Here is a 16,261-nt window from a genome sequence, read left to right on the forward strand (position 1 = left end):
TGGCCTCTGCCCTACTTACTCTCCGTAACGCCGCGAGGGCTGTAGTATCTTTCCTTTTCAGGGCTAAACCACGCCACCAACTTTTTATCATTAAAGGAAATGAACTTGAAATTGCATTAAAGTAAGTAAATAAGACTTGTGCACAAGGGCATTAAGATTACAAAGCAGGCAGTCGCCAAGGTTCGAAGACACAGCGTGCGGTGCCGCTGATTCAGTGGTGTTCTTTGGCAGGAGTATAAATGACAGCAAGAGGTGTGAGGCAGTGAAGAATAAAATCCTGAGTATTCAGCTTTCAAGGAAATTTGCAAAAGCCATTGTCTCAACAGCCAAGATTTACATGCATCTTCCGAGAAAGAGTTACTTTTCTATGGGAAAGTAATCGTCCCTTGCACTGCTGAGCTAATGATGTATAAAATAACTCTGACAAGCCCAGGTCCCACGGTGACACTAGCCAACAGCAAAGAGAAAAGGGAATCCAAACAAACTACTGGTGACCAGAAAACAACTCGAAGCAGATCGCTAGCAATAAATCTTAGCGTGACATTGAAGCTGGGCTCATCTTACAAAGAGCAAAGAGTAGAGATAGAATTGCTGGGGGCAGATGGCTGCGCCTTTCCCGGTGATATAAACATAGATGAATGTGTATCATTTCGGAGCACTGTATATGGCCCTGCCTATCTCAACAGCACAAATAACTGAAAAGAAAGAACATTAACGCATTTCTAAGGACTGAGTTTTAATTGTTTTGTGGTTTATAACCATCGGTTGTGTCTCATCCTATTTAATGTGGCTACAGCTTCAAATATTTCACATTATGGAAAGAATTAATTTCAGCTGGAAACATTTTACCTGCCAAGATCGGAATTTCATGTTAGCGTTATCCTGCAGTAGCTGGTGGCAGAACAAACCTACTGCAGCGTAACAGGAGGTTACATCCTTTATATTTAATATCTTTTGATGCTTATCTGCATTGTAGCCAAGTACGAGGAAATACAGATTCTGCATTCAAATTGTTGCATGTATGAATAGTAATGCAAACAGCCATAAGAATAATGCATAATTCTTGCATCTGCCTGTCCAAGGAACCCAGGAGTTTTTTATATTTTACAGGTAGATCACCCTTGGTTCAAATATTTTCCACAAAAATTTACTGTATGGAAAATCCATGAAAATCAGGAAATCTGCCTCAATGTAAGGAGTACGGGAAGAACCGTGAGCCTAATCATACTGAATATATGCTCATATGCATAAAATGAACAAGCTAAAATGACAGTATATATCCTTTCTCTGATATTCTTTACTTACAATTCTTTTGGGGTTATCTATAGCAATAGGATCCAAAAAAATTTCAGATAGTAGAGTGACTTAACAGAAAAGTATGTCCATGCCATAACACATGAATAAAACTTTCATTTTTCTATGCTATTTATGGGTACATTTGTTTGTAAACCTTTTAAATATATTCTTTTCCACTTCTTGAGATTTACTTACACCATTTCATAGTTCTTCCGTAGAACAAAGCTGACATCCCCAGATGGCAAATATAAACATAGAAAGATGGACTGCCACTCAAAGACAAGTGGGAAACATTTGCCAAAGCTACATGCAGTCTTAGAAGAATTTCAATAGTAGAGTAAGAGTTCTTCTGAATATGCCATTAATACTGGCGCAATAGATCTGACTGACATGTTGGAGGTGGTGAGCTGCACTCAAATACTTCGCTACTCACAAAATGGCACTTATTTCGGGATTGTTATATATTCAGGAAATCATACAGCAAATCAAAGTTAGGAATTACACAAACTGTGCTATAAAATGCAGCACACATTCAGGGACATACAAGAAACATGCGCATGTGCATAGCTAGGAAAGTGTGTACGGGATTCAGCGTTTTTGCTAAACAAATGTTTGAGGGTTTTATGGCTCTTCAGCATCTCCTTTTATATAATCGCATAACTGCAACTACAAATTCAACTTGAGGACTGACATTTTTACATTACAATGGCTTCTTTGTTGCTCCAAACAGCAATATATATACAACAAATCAGTTCAGAAAGAAAATGCTTTCCATCATACTCATGTTTGCTTTATTATCAGAATGAGAGACCATGTGCGTGAAGTTCTTCGTAATTTTTTTACCAGCAGTACTAGTCTCCTTTAGCTATCGGCAGCAGTGGGAGGGGATCTGCCAAAATCCGTCACACATTTTGTCTCGGCTGTAGTAAGAAAAGGTGTTCGCTGTGAGCTGGGCAGTTCAAACATGTAAGATTGGGAGAAAGAGTTCACTCAGAATAGTGAATAATTGCTTTGAACTTTGCCACACTCTCCAAACGGAAACGGTTTCATAAGTAAAACATTTTATGAAGTTTTCTCAGCAGGAGAGGTCCAAAAAGCTCACTCTTCCCTTACACCAGCCTCAACAGAGATAGCTCTTTGTGGTGACTGGTTCTTGCCTCGGACACCAGTTTTGCAAGTCATGTAGTTGCATCAGAATCACTCCTCTTTTGGAGGCTTGTCTGCACACAAACTCCCAGGTAAACACTGAGGTCGCCTGTGAAGACCACACCTTCAGGCACTTTGGCCCAAGTCTAAATATAGACACTCTTTAGGGTTTTTTTTTTTCCTCAACATAAACTATGGTTCCTTGCCAGCATGTAAGAAATTGCATTTTTGTTTATCCCCAAATTCTGATTAAAGCAATGGATTTTGAAGGGCTGTACATGAACTAATGAGTCTATATTGAGCAGACCTCCGTGGCTCCAGTCTGCGAAGGAGATCTGTGGTGGCAGCAAGCTCTAAGAACTGTACTGCAATTGCATTGGCGTCCTCTTTGCAATGCCTGTCTGTGCTGCATGGCTGTGTGATGTACAACCAAGGCGTCACATACGACCCCCAGATAGATGTAACAATGCTATGCTGTGATAGCTATGTGTTAATTTGTTCCCCCAGCAGAATATTTGCTGTGGAGAAAACTGAATCCACTGCTGTAGCTGCCACACAGAGCATTTTCTTTAAGTAGTAAGCACAGAGGAATTGCAGGCACTGACGAGTTCAAGGAAAGTGATCCGCTGAGAACCCTCCAACTGTAGTTTCACAGGAGGCTGGCTCCAGCAACCACGTTGGTTAAAGAAGTTCCTGCCCTAGACCTCCAGCTACTCACTCCTGGTCTTACACCACAGCTCATCACCCCGGCTGTTGCATGAGAGGATGTGTACCTTGAGCCACAGCCCGATCTATAGTCAAGCCCTATAGAGGGTGATTGCGTGGGCCCATCGGAGGAGCCTGTGAACTTCAGCACAAGGGCAGGAGCAATCAGCTGGGCATGGAGCGGGGGCAGGCACTTCTTAAAAGAGCTTCACCATCAAAGTCAGTGTCTTGGGGGAACTCCAGCTGCAGGTTCATGATTCAGTTAAGCCAAACTTTTAGCTGAAAGAAGTCCCACTCCCCCTTCTGCCTGCCAGTCATGCTTTCTGCCAGCGCTTTCCCAGGGATGTGCATCAAACCATAAATAATCCAGTGCAGAAAGCTAAACTGATATAAAACTCATTGCTTTTTTGCAGGCTCAGTTTTCTGTGGGCTGAGCCCGCTGATCAGACTGGCTGTGGCTCCCAAAAGCACCAGGGCCAGCAGGAGGGATGTGTCAGAAACACAGAGAGGGGTGCAGGTGGGGAAGGGCTCTCAAAGGCAGCTCGCCATTAGGTTGGCTCAGCTGGGTTAGGCCATTATCAAATGGCATCTCCATGACGAGGTGCCGGCCAGACTACCCACAAGTTACACAAGTCGCCTTACAACACCCCCGCGAAAGCTGGGGTACCTCAGCACAGGAAATATTCATGTGGTCACTCCCTTCTGTTCGTCATCATCAAGGGGTTTCTTATTGAGCAACGCAACCGTCTTCCTCTTTTTGTATCTTAGAAGAGCTTTTCTTTTGGGATTTTGAGACTGCACAGTTCTTTCAGAATGATTTCATGAAGGAAGGGCAGTTCAGATTCACATTGTCTTCAAGGAATTTCTTCAGTTTAATGTCCTATCTACTTCAGTTGCAGAGGCATGAATGAGCACAGCATGGAGAAGTCAGCAGCTGAATGATGGCAGCAGTGATAATAAGAATGCATATGGGAATCCCAGGAACACCTTAATCATCATCAATAACATTTTATTTTCTGCAGTGCAATCCCTGCTCCACTGTAGCACAGTTTGCTGCACCAGACCACGCAATGCCCGGTGCTGATAAGAATCTGCAAAATATGAAGAGTGAGAAAGCCATGAGGAAGAATGCCATCACAAAGCTGGAACTGCCACAGGAATCTTGAATTTTGATATTTTAAAACTATTTTTGTTCTGCTGGGTGAGTATGTTTCAGGTCAGGTATGATTTTGAAGTAGAAGGAAGGTAGTCTCAAGCATATAGGCAGGTCATGTCTAGCTTCCCTGGTTCCTAGTTTTGTTGCTCATTTATAGGTTTGCTTCTCCACAAACCATATTGCAACTTCTGGTTTTAGCACTGTTTTGCCCAATTTACTATCTTATTCAATTGAACGTTAAATAAAAGTAGCAAAACCCACCAGGCTGCAACAACAACGAATTCTGGCAAATGCGGTGGAGAGTTTTCCTCTTGCAGCTTGACATTCAGTAAGAAACACGAATTTGAAGTAGGGACCATTTTAAAATGGATCACGTAGGTAAATTTGTGAAAAGAGCAAAGGAGGGAACTTTTGAAATATATGAACCCAGAATGCCGATGGAACATAACTTGAGTGATGACTTCCTAGCTGAAGATGGTGACCTAATGTGTATTTTATAGGAAAGTTATAATGGAAGCTAATAATATTAAGTGCTTTATAAAATGGTTCAGTAACTGAAAAGGGGTTTCTTCCTCGGACAATTTGCCTTAGAAATGTTGGTCTTTGGGGTCCTGTCTTCATTGCTAAAAGAGAATTGTGCCAGCAGATCTACTTTATACAGTTTTAAATCAATTTTGCAATGAAGGTTTCTGTTTATAAGCTCTTTGGACTTAATTTCACTGCCAAGCTAACCTGAGTTATAACTTATTCCAGTTATAACTGGAATATTTTCTACAGAAAAAATATTACGCCTGGGCCTGTGGTTGCTTTTGATTTGAGGCAGCTTAACAGGAAGATATAGGCTGATATTGAAGTGTTGATCTTGTCAGCTACTCTGTACAGTGAGCACAGTTTTGCACCATTTGAATGCTGTTGGTCTTCCAACGCTTTCCTGTTCCTCCTTCCTTATTCCCAGCAGGATCCTGCTCACGCCTGGGCCAGAATTAATAGCACAGCCAGCTCGCGGTGCTGCTAAGAACCATTAAGGGTGGCAGAAATCTCAGTCTATGGTTTGATGGTGTGAAGTTTTTATGGGCAAAACCCACTTTCAGTGTTCCTGTCCCACCATCCTTCCTCAGCCCCGCCATCCTCTGCCCCAGCATTGCTCATTTCTGCTGATCCAGCATTTTTAGAGTCCTGAAAAAGATATATTTTTAAAGAACAGCTCACTGGCTCCCAGCGTGGCTTAACATAGCTCTGCTAGCACAATAGTGAGGGCTCCAACACAGGCATGGCAGCGGAAACCTCAAAGCAATATTGTTACTAAACATTTTGCATTGTGAAGCTGTGGCTACTGCAGCGGGCACAAGTGAAGGTATAAAGACATGCTGCTGGGGGCAGAGGCTGTGAGTGTCCCTCTGTATACTAGCAAGGGGCCTGAAGCAGCTACTGCAAGAGCACATCAATCATTTGTAAATCCCAAAAAAATGCACTCAGTGTTCAGGGAGTATTGGGGAGGGCTAGCCCTAATTTTCTTGACAAGAAAGAACTTGACTCACCCCTCTGAAATACAGTCACATCTTTCATAGAATCATAGAATGGTTTGGGTTGGAAGGGACCTTAAAGATCATCTGGCTGCAAACCCCTGCCATGGGCAGGGACACCTTCCACTACACCAGGTTGCTCAGAGCTCCATCCAGCCTGGCCTTGAACACTGCCAGGGAGGGGGCAGCCACACCTTCTCTGGGCAACCTGTGCCAGTGCCTCACCATCCTCATGGTGAAGAATTTCTTCCTAATATCTAATTTAAATCTGCCCTCTTTTAGTTTACAGCCACTCCCCCTTGTTCTAGCACTACACACCCTTGTGAAAAGTCCCTCTCCATCCTTCCTGTAGGCCCCCTTCAGGTACTGGAAGGCTGCTATAAAGTCATCCCGGAGCCTTCTCTTCTCCAGGCTGAACAGCCCCAACTCCCTCAGCCTGTCCTCACAGCAGAGGTGCTCCAGCCCTCTGGCCATCTTCGTGGCCCTCCTCTGGACCCGCTCCAACACATCCATGTCATTCCTATGTTGGGGGCTCCAGAGCTGGATTCAGTACTCCAGGTGGGGTCTCACGAGAGCAGAGTAAAGGGGCAGAATCCCCTCCCTCGACCTGCTGGCCACACTTCTCTTGATTCAGCCCAGGGTACGGTTGGCTTTCTGGGCTGCCATAGGAATCAAAATGTCCAGTAGCAATGATTGTTGTGTTGTAGCAGTCACTGGTGAGAAGAGGAAACAGAGCGAGGCAGCAGAGTTATTGCTATTTGACTTTAAAGTGTTGAAAAAGTTTTTTTTGTAATTGGCACAAATTTTGTTTTTGCTGCTTTTAATTTAAATGATGCTATCGAGATGGAGGAGGGGGGAATTATTCCAAAACGCTGAATGTCTTCAAAGAGAGAAGAGCACATTTATTGATAGCAACAGTGAGAGTCCAGTAAGAACAATTCCGATCATGTAAAAAGCAGTGGCTCCCGTAGGACTTTACCTGCAAAGCTTCCTTCTCCAGGTCTCCATTCAACCGAGCATGATGCTCTGATCCAGCGGGAAGGCAACGCTCACACTGGGACAGCTGCAAGAGCTTCTCCCATCCACTTCCCCACTGCCCGCTCCTCCCGCTTCAGGGGCCACTCAGAGCTACAGAGCCGCCACAAACCCGAGTCTTGCTATAAAGCAAAATGAAAATCACAGCCGGTTTATGTGAGTGCCCTTGGCTGTGAATCGTGGCAGTTCAGCAGGACCCTGAAGAGAGGAAAGGTGAATGAGGCAGGAACCTCAGCATGCCTCTTACTGTAAGCCAGAGCTCTTTTTTTATCCAAAAGTCTTGAGAGCCCTAGATCAGAAAGAGGTAGGTGACATGACCTGCGACACTTACTCTAAATTATGCATGTATAATATCAGCCAAGGATCTCATGAAATCTATTACGTTGGACATCGTATGCTGAAAGGTTTGCAACCTGAAGGGCTGTTTTTCATTATCCACTGTGGGTCAATTTAGCTCTAAACAAAATACACAGGAAAACACGGTTGCTAATGTGATGGAAATTATTACTGTGTAATAATTTATGGATCTTGTTTGTTGACTTTGCTATTGGGAAATTCACTGTCTAAATATGTTGGCTTGATTTAATGAGGGAAAATCAGGCTGACCTAATAGGTGGCTGGAAGAGAAAATAAGTGGACAAGGTTAAAAAAAAAGCTTTAATTAAGCCACTTCTTCACAAATGTGTGTGGATATCTAAAAGTTAATGGGAAAAAAAAACATAAAGAAAAGTACTGCAAGAAGATCAAAAGGACTACATTAGGTAAAAAAGAGGGGTGGTGCAGTGGAATCAGGCTGTCACATGCATAATATTTTTAGAGAGAAGAAGGGAAGGTGTTTCAAGAAGCTAGATTGACCTCTCTTGTTTAGAAGGGCTACTAAGACTTTAGAAAAATGGATATGAAGTTTGTTGGTTTTAAAATCTTTTGCTAGTCACAGGCTCTCACAGAGAAAAATGGCAGAGATCAAACTTCAAACTAAGTACCACCAATGGACATAACAGTGATGTGCAGGACTAGGATAAGCAGAAAAACTGAGGAATTCATGATGAGATGAGTAATACCACAAAGAAAAGGAAGAAACAGATGAGCTGTGGTCAGGGAGCAGAATGAAGGAAATGTAACCGTATCTGTAATCACAGCAGCTGCCCCAAGACGTTTCTCATCTGAGGGTTGATCTTTCTTCTGTGAGGAGCAAGTCTGGGCCCTAAACTATGCAAACACCACAGTTCAGATTCAAAACAAGAAGGGGTTATCAGCTCTCAGGTGGTGCCTGGTCTTTTTTCTTTTTAAGTAACAGCCATCTTCACAAACTGAAGCACAGGAAGTTCTGTCTGAACATGAGGAAGAACTTCTTCCCTCTGAGGGTGACAGAGCACTGGAACAGGTTGCCCAGAGGGGTTGTGGATTCTCCTTCTCTGGAGATATTCAAGACCTGCCTGGACAAGGTCCTGTGCAGCCTGCTCTAGGTGACCCTGCTTTGGCAGAGGGGTTGGACGAGATGACCCACAAAGGTCCCTTCCCACCCCTACCATTCTGTGATTCTGTGATTCTAATGGCGTAATGTCAAAAGTATGCTTGAAGGAGGGATTTCAATGAAGAAAGCTGGCAGTCGTGCCCAGGTTCCATTGATTCAGTGGAATTGGCTCCGGTCCTTGTGGGACAAGTGCTCCCTTAATTTTAGACAAGTCTACTTCAAACACAATTAGACAAGAGGCACTTTTTCTTCTCTTTTTTGGCCTACATGGTGAGTGAGACACATTAGTTGTAATCACTATATACTAGTTTATTGATTGTGGCTTTTCAGTATTCACTGTAGATAGGCTTGTTTTAACAGAACTGTCAAGAGACGCGTCTGGTTAACAAACAATTACCAACTGAAGGTATAACAGCAAGCACAGGGATTTTGTCAGGATGTACAGAAATGTGCAGGGAATTTTGACGAAAGGTGAATGGGGTTTTCTTTTGAATCTGGGGTATTTTTCAAGAGATGTCACAAAAGTCTATTTTCATGGGATTTCGGGGGTGGTTCAATATTTCATTTTCGTCTCTGCTTCCTATATTTTAATATTTGAAAAGATCAGACAAATGGAAATTATTAATAGGAATTGCATATATGGAAAATCTGTAAGATCCCACACGATGGATTACACTGGCCTATTGCTTATAATATAATGTTGCCATTAAAATGTATTCTGGTTATTAGGAAAGCTGGAAGTGAGTCAATTATTTGAATAAACAAACGAAGACCTGGTTGCCCCGTAGTTTAGTGCATCTCTGAGATGTCCGTGGGCTCGTTTCCCACGCCTGCTGTCTCATTCCTAAACTAGCAGAGGCTGTTGTGCAAGGCAACCTGACAACTCCTACCAAACAGGTAGCTTAATGCACCCTTCTGAGGCAACCCCTGCACACCGGGCACCTTTGCACATTTAGGGCAGGCAGAGGAAACTGACAGCAGCTCATGTACAGCAGAGGAGGGAGAAGAGGCTTTACAGCGTAGGGAAAGGGAAGGGTCAGCATATCAGGCCAAAGGAAGGTTCCTGTGGTCCCTCCCAGGGGACACGTGTCCCGATCACACGGATGAGCTGGGATGCAGCAGTCTGCTGTGTCAGACATCAGAAGAAGGTGACAAGTTAGAATAAGGTATCAGCTTTAGCTTTTCCCCTAAAGTCTGGGGTTTTTTGTGGCTAAAACATGTAAGAAACAGTGATAACTTCAGCAAAAAGAAGTTAACTCAGCCTCATAACTGACGATGTAGTTCCCAGCCTTGCTAGGAAGCAGTACCCCTATTTGCAAATTCTTGAGTAATTGACTGGGGATAAACAGAGACGAAAGATGAAAGAAAATCCCATACATCTGAATTCAGGCTCTTGCGTTGGGACAAAATATGCATATTTGAATTTGTTAGAAATCAAAGCCTATATTTTGAGAAGTAACTAATGTTTCCCGTTTCCTTTAAGGTCTCAGCCTGGGCATCCAAAACCACGTAAAACTGTTGGCCAACATGTTTGCGTTTACCCTGGGAGTCAGGGTAAGGCTCACGACATTTCTGCTTATTAATTCCCCTGTTTTAATGTGTTTGGCTTTTGCCAGTTATGACACAGTAAACACATTTGTGTCACTTAGCAACCTCAGCTGTGTCTAAAGGAATGTCTTTTGTTCTTGGAAATCTATTATAAATGCAGGTTACAAAACGATTACTGGGGAATCTAAACTCGTCTTATTTGGGTGGTGTTCTGGCCTCTCCCCAGTCTGCATTTAAAGTGTGCACAGGAAATTAATTTACTTTGCACAAGCATCCTTCATTGACACTATTGTTATGAAAAGAAGCTCCGCATATTTAATAGACACGACAGAAGTTTCTGTTGAAAATAAAAGACGTGAGAAGTGCTTGCAGAAAGAAAGGACTAGAAAGGACCTCCTAGTCACTGGGTTCACCCAGTTCAAAGCCCTTTTACTGTTTTGTAAACAACGCTATAAATACTTTACCATTGTGATGCAACACTACATAGTCTCTATCACAAATTTATCAATCTGATTTATTTCAGTACAGAACGCTGAAGTCTGAGATCACAGATCACGCAGCTCCAGCATAAGGAAATGTAAACACCTGTGCAAATTGAATATCATTTCTCATTTCGCATTGATTGGGTAACTAGGTTTCCGTAACAGGCCAGAACATGTGCACGGCCCTGAACACCTACATGTAGCGGAAGGACTGAGATTACACTGGATGGCGGATTTCAGAGGATTTAAGGATCTTCTTTCCTTGTCCTTAATAAATTTAAAGCTCAGAAGTTGCATCCAATTGTCCACTTTGTCAGGATCAGTACAAAAGGTAAGATAGATAAATTGACCTTTATATTCTGAAAATGAAACGTATCCTCAGGAAACACTGTAAAATTATGTAAAAAATTTTATAGATGGCCACATAATTAATACAATTAGTACTTGTTTATGAAACTCAGACTTTGTCCTCTCCTAGGGATATCTGAATGTCAAGTATTACTAAAAATATTTTAAAGGCTGTTTTCTAAAAATGTGGACAGATAAAGTGAGAGTGCAGATGAACAACAATAATATAAAGGAACCAATTATTGTTTGCAACTGTAACATCTTGCTGGCAGAATGACTTAGGCAACAATTTGCAGTCGGAATTTTGGCAATCCCGGAACAGAAACAGACAATCCAGAGAAATGTATTAGGAAAAAAAAAAAAAAAAAGAATTGTGGCAACGTTCATTGTCAAACTATTGCTCAGAAAAATGTTGTCGATGGTCGGAAAAATCTTGTTGACAGTTTCGCAACTCTTTTCATCCTTTTATTTTTTAAAGAACCTGCCCCTATCCTTAATGTTTTGGGGTTTAGGGGTTTTTTAATTGAAATTATTGTGGTAAGCTGCTAAAGAAAAAGCAGTGCTGCAGAACTCATCACCAGCAGTAGAAGGCAAAGTATGATAACTAGCTTGCGATTCTCCCAGTCTAAATGAGGATACCCTGCTGTAGCTAACTCAGGACTCGGCCAAATGCCTCGATGGCTACAACTGAAGAAGCTGGGGCTTCTTCAGGGTTGACCTGGCAGCCAACCCGGCCACTTAATGCTCACAGACTCTGCATCAGGGCACCTGTATGTCCGGCAGCCACTTTATCGCAAAACCCACCGTTAAAGTTGTTCTTATTTCTGCAGACGGGCACTAGCAAACAGCTGACAGTTAATAAACCACAGCAGCGGCTTCTGCCAGGAACATCTGATGGTGGCTGCAGACAGTTTAGACCTGCTCCTGGAACTGACTGATTTGGGTTTACATCCAGGAAGGACTCTGGGTGCTGACATGCTGAGATCCACTCCACAGATGTGAGCACGATATAAATTCATACTGAGCCCACTTTGGCGTCGTTTTCCCACGTAAACAAACCTCTGAGGGAGAACTTCAGATCTGGCACGGAATATACTGTCTTCTCCAGCATTTCAGCTTTTCTCTTACTGTGAAGAGAGCAGTTAGAACACCAAAATAATGGCTGAGGTTCCTGATTCCTCTAGGAGAACCTAAACCGGAACACCCTGCTTCTGATAAGTCCTTAAGATACGCAAATTTACAATACTCACTTTGTTGAGGCGGTAAAACTCTTAACCCTGATCAGTAGCATTCAATGTAAACATTTTCAGTGGGTTTAGTGCTGAAATCCTCAGCAGATACTTCCTCAGTCGATTGTCAATAAGTCATCACTGAAGTTTTGCATTAAAAAAGATCTGAGGACATGAGGATGCTGCTAGTGACTGCGCTCTGAGCTCCCTGTCTGTGGCACTGATCTGCTCTATCCTGCAAACTTCTCCCAGCACTGCTGTTGGTTAGGGATGCAATGAAGCACGATTTGTGATTATCATTGCTGGGCTCATGAAAGCCCCAGGTGTAGATGTAATCACAGGCAGCACTGAGCTTTTGCTGGTATAGCTTATTTTGCTTTTGTGAGAGGAGAAGAAAAGGCTGGAATAAGCCGTACTGGTTTATTGCAGTTTTGCTTGTACAGAATACTAGAATACCTACTCAGAAGTGCTCTGAATACAGATCTCCCTTGGAGTTGAAGTAAATCCATCCGCTGCATCTATGTAGGCCTGCCTTTATTTCACTTGGAAAGGTACTGCATAATTAGGGAACAAGGGTAGAAGCGTTTTCTTTAAAATATTTTGGCGTGGGGAAACAAGACCCCACTTTTTCATTACCTGTAGAACAATGCGATCAGAGTTTTAATGGCCAGTTACCAAGAAGGTGATGAAAAAAAAAGTATCAGTACGTTAAATACATATATAAATAAATAATATGCATTTATGTAGCATGCTTTACACCCAGCTCACATAAATCCAGCCTGGAAATGTAGTAGTGGACTTGGATATCTAGTGGTAGTTGTGGACTTGGACAACTAGGCTGGAGCGACCAGTAACACGTTCAGGTGAAAGGCACGGTTACAAACACATGCACACAAGCACAGGGTCTGTTTTGGTTTGTACAGCAAGTGAAAGTAGCTCAGGAAAACATGGACAAATGGACCGAAGGACATGCCCTCTCCTTTGCAGGCTGCTTACTGATTAACTGAGGGCATGGAGCTGACAGCAGTTACGCCTGTGAGCAACTTCCGTCTTAGTCATGGTTCTCCGGCAGCGGCGGAGCTCTGGCCCAGCTATGGGAATCACAGAATCATGGAATCATAGGTTGGAAAAGACCTCTGAGATCATCAAGTCCAACTGTTAACCCAACGCCACCATGTCTGCTAAACCATGTCCCGAAATGCCACTTCTACACGATTTTAAACACCTCCAGCGATGGTGACTCCACCACTTCCCTGGGCAGCCTGTTCCAGTGCCTGACCACTCTTTCAGTAAAGAAATTTTTCCTAGTATCTAATCTAAACCTCCCCTGACACAACTTGAGGCCATTTCTGCGACGAGCCTTAAACAGCATTTTCTGGATGTCAAAACTCTGGGGGGATGAGCATGTCCGGGACCACTCTCCAGTGTTTTGACATACGGAAAACGCTGTTTGAGGCTCGTCGAAGAAACTCCAGCGCTCGCTTGAAGGCCGCGGTGGCATCGGTTTCACGGGAAGGAGCGGGACTGGGACAGCCAGAGTAGGAGGCAGGGCAGAGCCTGGGCCCAGGTGATGAAGCAAACCGCAGGCAGGCACAAAGCCCGGGAGAACGCCAGTACTGCCTGGCCTGGCGACTGCTGACGGGAAGCAAGGCCCCGAGGGCACTCCCGTGCCAAGGGACGAGGCCCCAGACCCAGGCGCTGTCGGGTGCGGGGACGCACGGCCGGGCGTCCCGAGCACAGGGAACGCGGCCGCGGTCTCGCCATTTCCCCCTCCCCGGGGCCCGCCGCCTCTCCTCCGGGCGCTCGGCCTGAGGGGACAGAACGGCGACAGTCCCCCCCCCGCCCCGGCCCCGCGCCTCCCCTCAGCCGCGCCGCCGCCCCGCCCCTTCACACCCCTCCTGCCAATCACCCGGGCCCCGCCCCCGAGACCTGAGGTGCGGGGTTTGAAAGCGGGCCGGTCCAACGCAGCGCGCCGATGCGGGGGGGGGGGAGAAGAAGCAGCGAGGCCGGTGGGCGCGGGGCGGCCTCGCCCGGCCGGCGGTCTCCGCCCGCGGGAGCCGCTCCGGTACTGGCGGGCGAGTCGCCCCCGCCCGCCGCGCGGGGTGTCGGCGGCGGGAGCGGCCGGCGAGCGGTTGGTCGCGGAGGCTCCCCCCACCTCCCCCCGGCGCAGTGGGAGGCGCCCGGTCTCTCGCGTCACCCATTGTTTACAAACCAACCCCAGCGGGCCGAGCTCCAGCTTCAACCGCAGCCGCCGGAGCCGCGTGTGCTGGCGGGGCGGCGGGCGGCGGCCCCGGTCCCGCTGCGGCAGGGCAGGGCACGGCGCCGAGCGAGATGCCGTGCCGCCCGGGCGAGCGCTTCCTGCTGCTGGAGCGCTCGGTGGCCGTGGGGCAGGCGGGCTCCAAGGAGGTGGACGCGCTGGTGGCCAAGCTGGGCGAGGTGCTGCAGTTGAGCGCCCAGCGGGCGCCGCCGCCGCCCCGCGGCCCCAAGCACCTGGGGCCGGGCAGCGCCCGCGACCGCGCCGCCCCCTACTCGCCCCGCTGCGGCGGCCCGCTGGCTCCGCGGGGACCGGCCCCGACGCAAGCCCAGCAGCAGCAGCACGCCGAGCCCCCGCGGCCGGACAGGAGCGGGCACCAGCGAGTGACCAAGCAGCTGTGCGGCCGGGGCTGGCTGCGGAGCGCCGCCCGCCGGAGGAAGCAGCCGCCGCCGGGGCTGGGCGACGGGCCGGCGGAGGAGGAGGACCCCCACCGGCTCCTGCAGCAGCTCATCCTCTCCGGCAACCTCATCAAAGAAGCCGTCCGGCGGCTGCAGCTGGCAGCGGTGGCGGCGGCGGCGGCGGCCTCCGCGGCCTCCAGCGGCAGCGCCTCGGCGGGGAGCAGCGGCGCGGACGGCGAGGCGGCCGAGGCGGCGGCAGGGCAGCCCCTGCAGTGAGCGGCGGCCGGGGCGGCGGCGGCGGGGGCCGGCGGAGCGGAGCGCGGGAGCGCGGCGCTGGCTCCGCCGCGATGTAAGTCCCATCGCCCCCCCCCCCCTTCCCGCGGCGGGGTCGAGTCGGGTGGGGCGGGTGTGGCCCCCCCCCCCCATCCCGCCCAAGGTCACCCCCGGCGCGGCGCCGAGCCCCCCGCCGAGCCTTCCCCAGGAGCTCCTCCTCCTCCTCCCGCCGCGCCGGGGCAGCGGACCCCCCTCTCCCCCCCGCCACCGGTCCGCGGCCGCCGCGGGGCTGCTCCCTCCCCCAGGAGCCATTTGCAATAATTCTCGCTGACCCCGGCGGGAGGTGTTCCCCTTCCCCTCCCGGGCTGGTTTCGGTTTTTTGTTTGAGTTTTTTTTATTATTATTAATTATTATTTTAACATTTATTATTATTTTTTTTCCCCGTTGTGACTGTACGAAGCAGTTTAAAAAAAAAACAAAATGTGAATATCCAAGCTGGAAGGCAGCTGGACTTACAAATGTAAAGCCTGATGAGTGAATGGAGCCTGAGACGCATTGTTCGCATAAGGTAGCCGAAACAAGTTTTTCTACCAAAAAGAAAAAAAAAAAGAAAAACAACAAACCAACCCTGAATCCACCCTTCCCCGACAAACTCAATGGCTCGAATACGAGATGCAGCTGTTGATTTTAAATATATGCACTTCGTACCGGAGTGTTTGAAACGTGTTCCTGGTTTGCAGGACTTACTGTCTTAATTAACCTGTCTGTATTGAATAAACGTCGTCTTGTTTTTATTTTCGGGTCTGTGTCTCATTGTTCAGGGGAAGTGAATTTCTGGTTGATGAAAACAAAACTCTCCGGATGATGCTCCGGTGGGCACGTTCCCCTTGAGCTTCTTTCAGCTGCCAGATCTCCATTTTGCAGACAAAAAAAAAACACAAAAAGAAAAAATCCCCACAACAGTCCGCATAGTGGGATGCAGTGGGACACTGGTTATTAATGCACGGAGATGCAACTGAGCCCCTTTGTTTGCCAGCGGCGTTCGTTTGTAAGCCACGAGACGCCCCTTCGAGCAGCCGAGAACGTGGCTGTTGGAATTTAGAAGTCGAATCATCCTGAAACCAAAATCAGGTTATCTTGTGTTGGGGAAGGAACAGAGCTTGTGTTGGTTGCTCATTTGTGGGGTTTTTTTCCTTTCTCCGAGGAGAGAAGGGGAGAGGAAAAAAAAAAAAGATGCTAGAAAGGAGGGGAGAGAGGTTGAGGCAGCAGTTTAAAAAAAAAAAAAAGTCTGTAAAACAGAATTTGATGCTGGTGATGGTTAAGTTGCAATACCTATTGTGAATCGCTTCCTTGGTAAAATCCTGCGTTAGGTTTCGAGGGGTCGGAGAACGAGC

At 46.8% G+C, this 16,261-nt stretch overlaps 1 protein-coding gene and 1 long non-coding RNA gene across 2 annotated transcripts; one reads left to right on the forward strand and one right to left on the reverse strand.

Annotated features, from left to right (window-relative positions):
- Positions 1–1,004: 1,004 nt before the first annotated feature.
- On the reverse strand, positions 1,005–14,029 carry LOC142360833 (uncharacterized). Its single transcript, XR_012763405.1, has 3 exons — positions 13,872–14,029; positions 6,806–7,059; positions 1,005–4,238 (listed from the first exon to the last, which is right to left on the reverse strand). It is a non-coding gene; the product is annotated as an uncharacterized LOC142360833 (long non-coding RNA).
- Positions 14,030–14,179: 150 nt separating this feature from the next.
- On the forward strand, positions 14,180–15,661 carry LOC142360728 (GSK-3-binding protein-like). Its single transcript, XM_075415235.1, has 2 exons — positions 14,180–14,943; positions 15,331–15,661. The coding sequence occupies exon 1, from the start codon at positions 14,274–14,276 to the stop codon at positions 14,868–14,870; it is 597 nt and encodes a 198-aa protein (XP_075271350.1). The 5' UTR covers positions 14,180–14,273; the 3' UTR covers positions 14,871–14,943; positions 15,331–15,661.
- The last annotated feature ends 600 nt before the right edge of the window (positions 15,662–16,261 follow it).

This window comes from Opisthocomus hoazin, chromosome 3, assembly GCF_030867145.1.
Source record: "Opisthocomus hoazin isolate bOpiHoa1 chromosome 3, bOpiHoa1.hap1, whole genome shotgun sequence".
Lineage (NCBI taxonomy): Eukaryota > Metazoa > Chordata > Aves > Opisthocomiformes > Opisthocomidae > Opisthocomus > Opisthocomus hoazin.

Bases quoted from the DNA above. Each gene is read 5' to 3' on its own strand.
- LOC142360728 (XM_075415235.1), top strand. From the start codon at position 14,274: ATGCCGTGCCGCCCGGGCGAGCGCTTCCTGCTGCTGGAGCGCTCGGTG.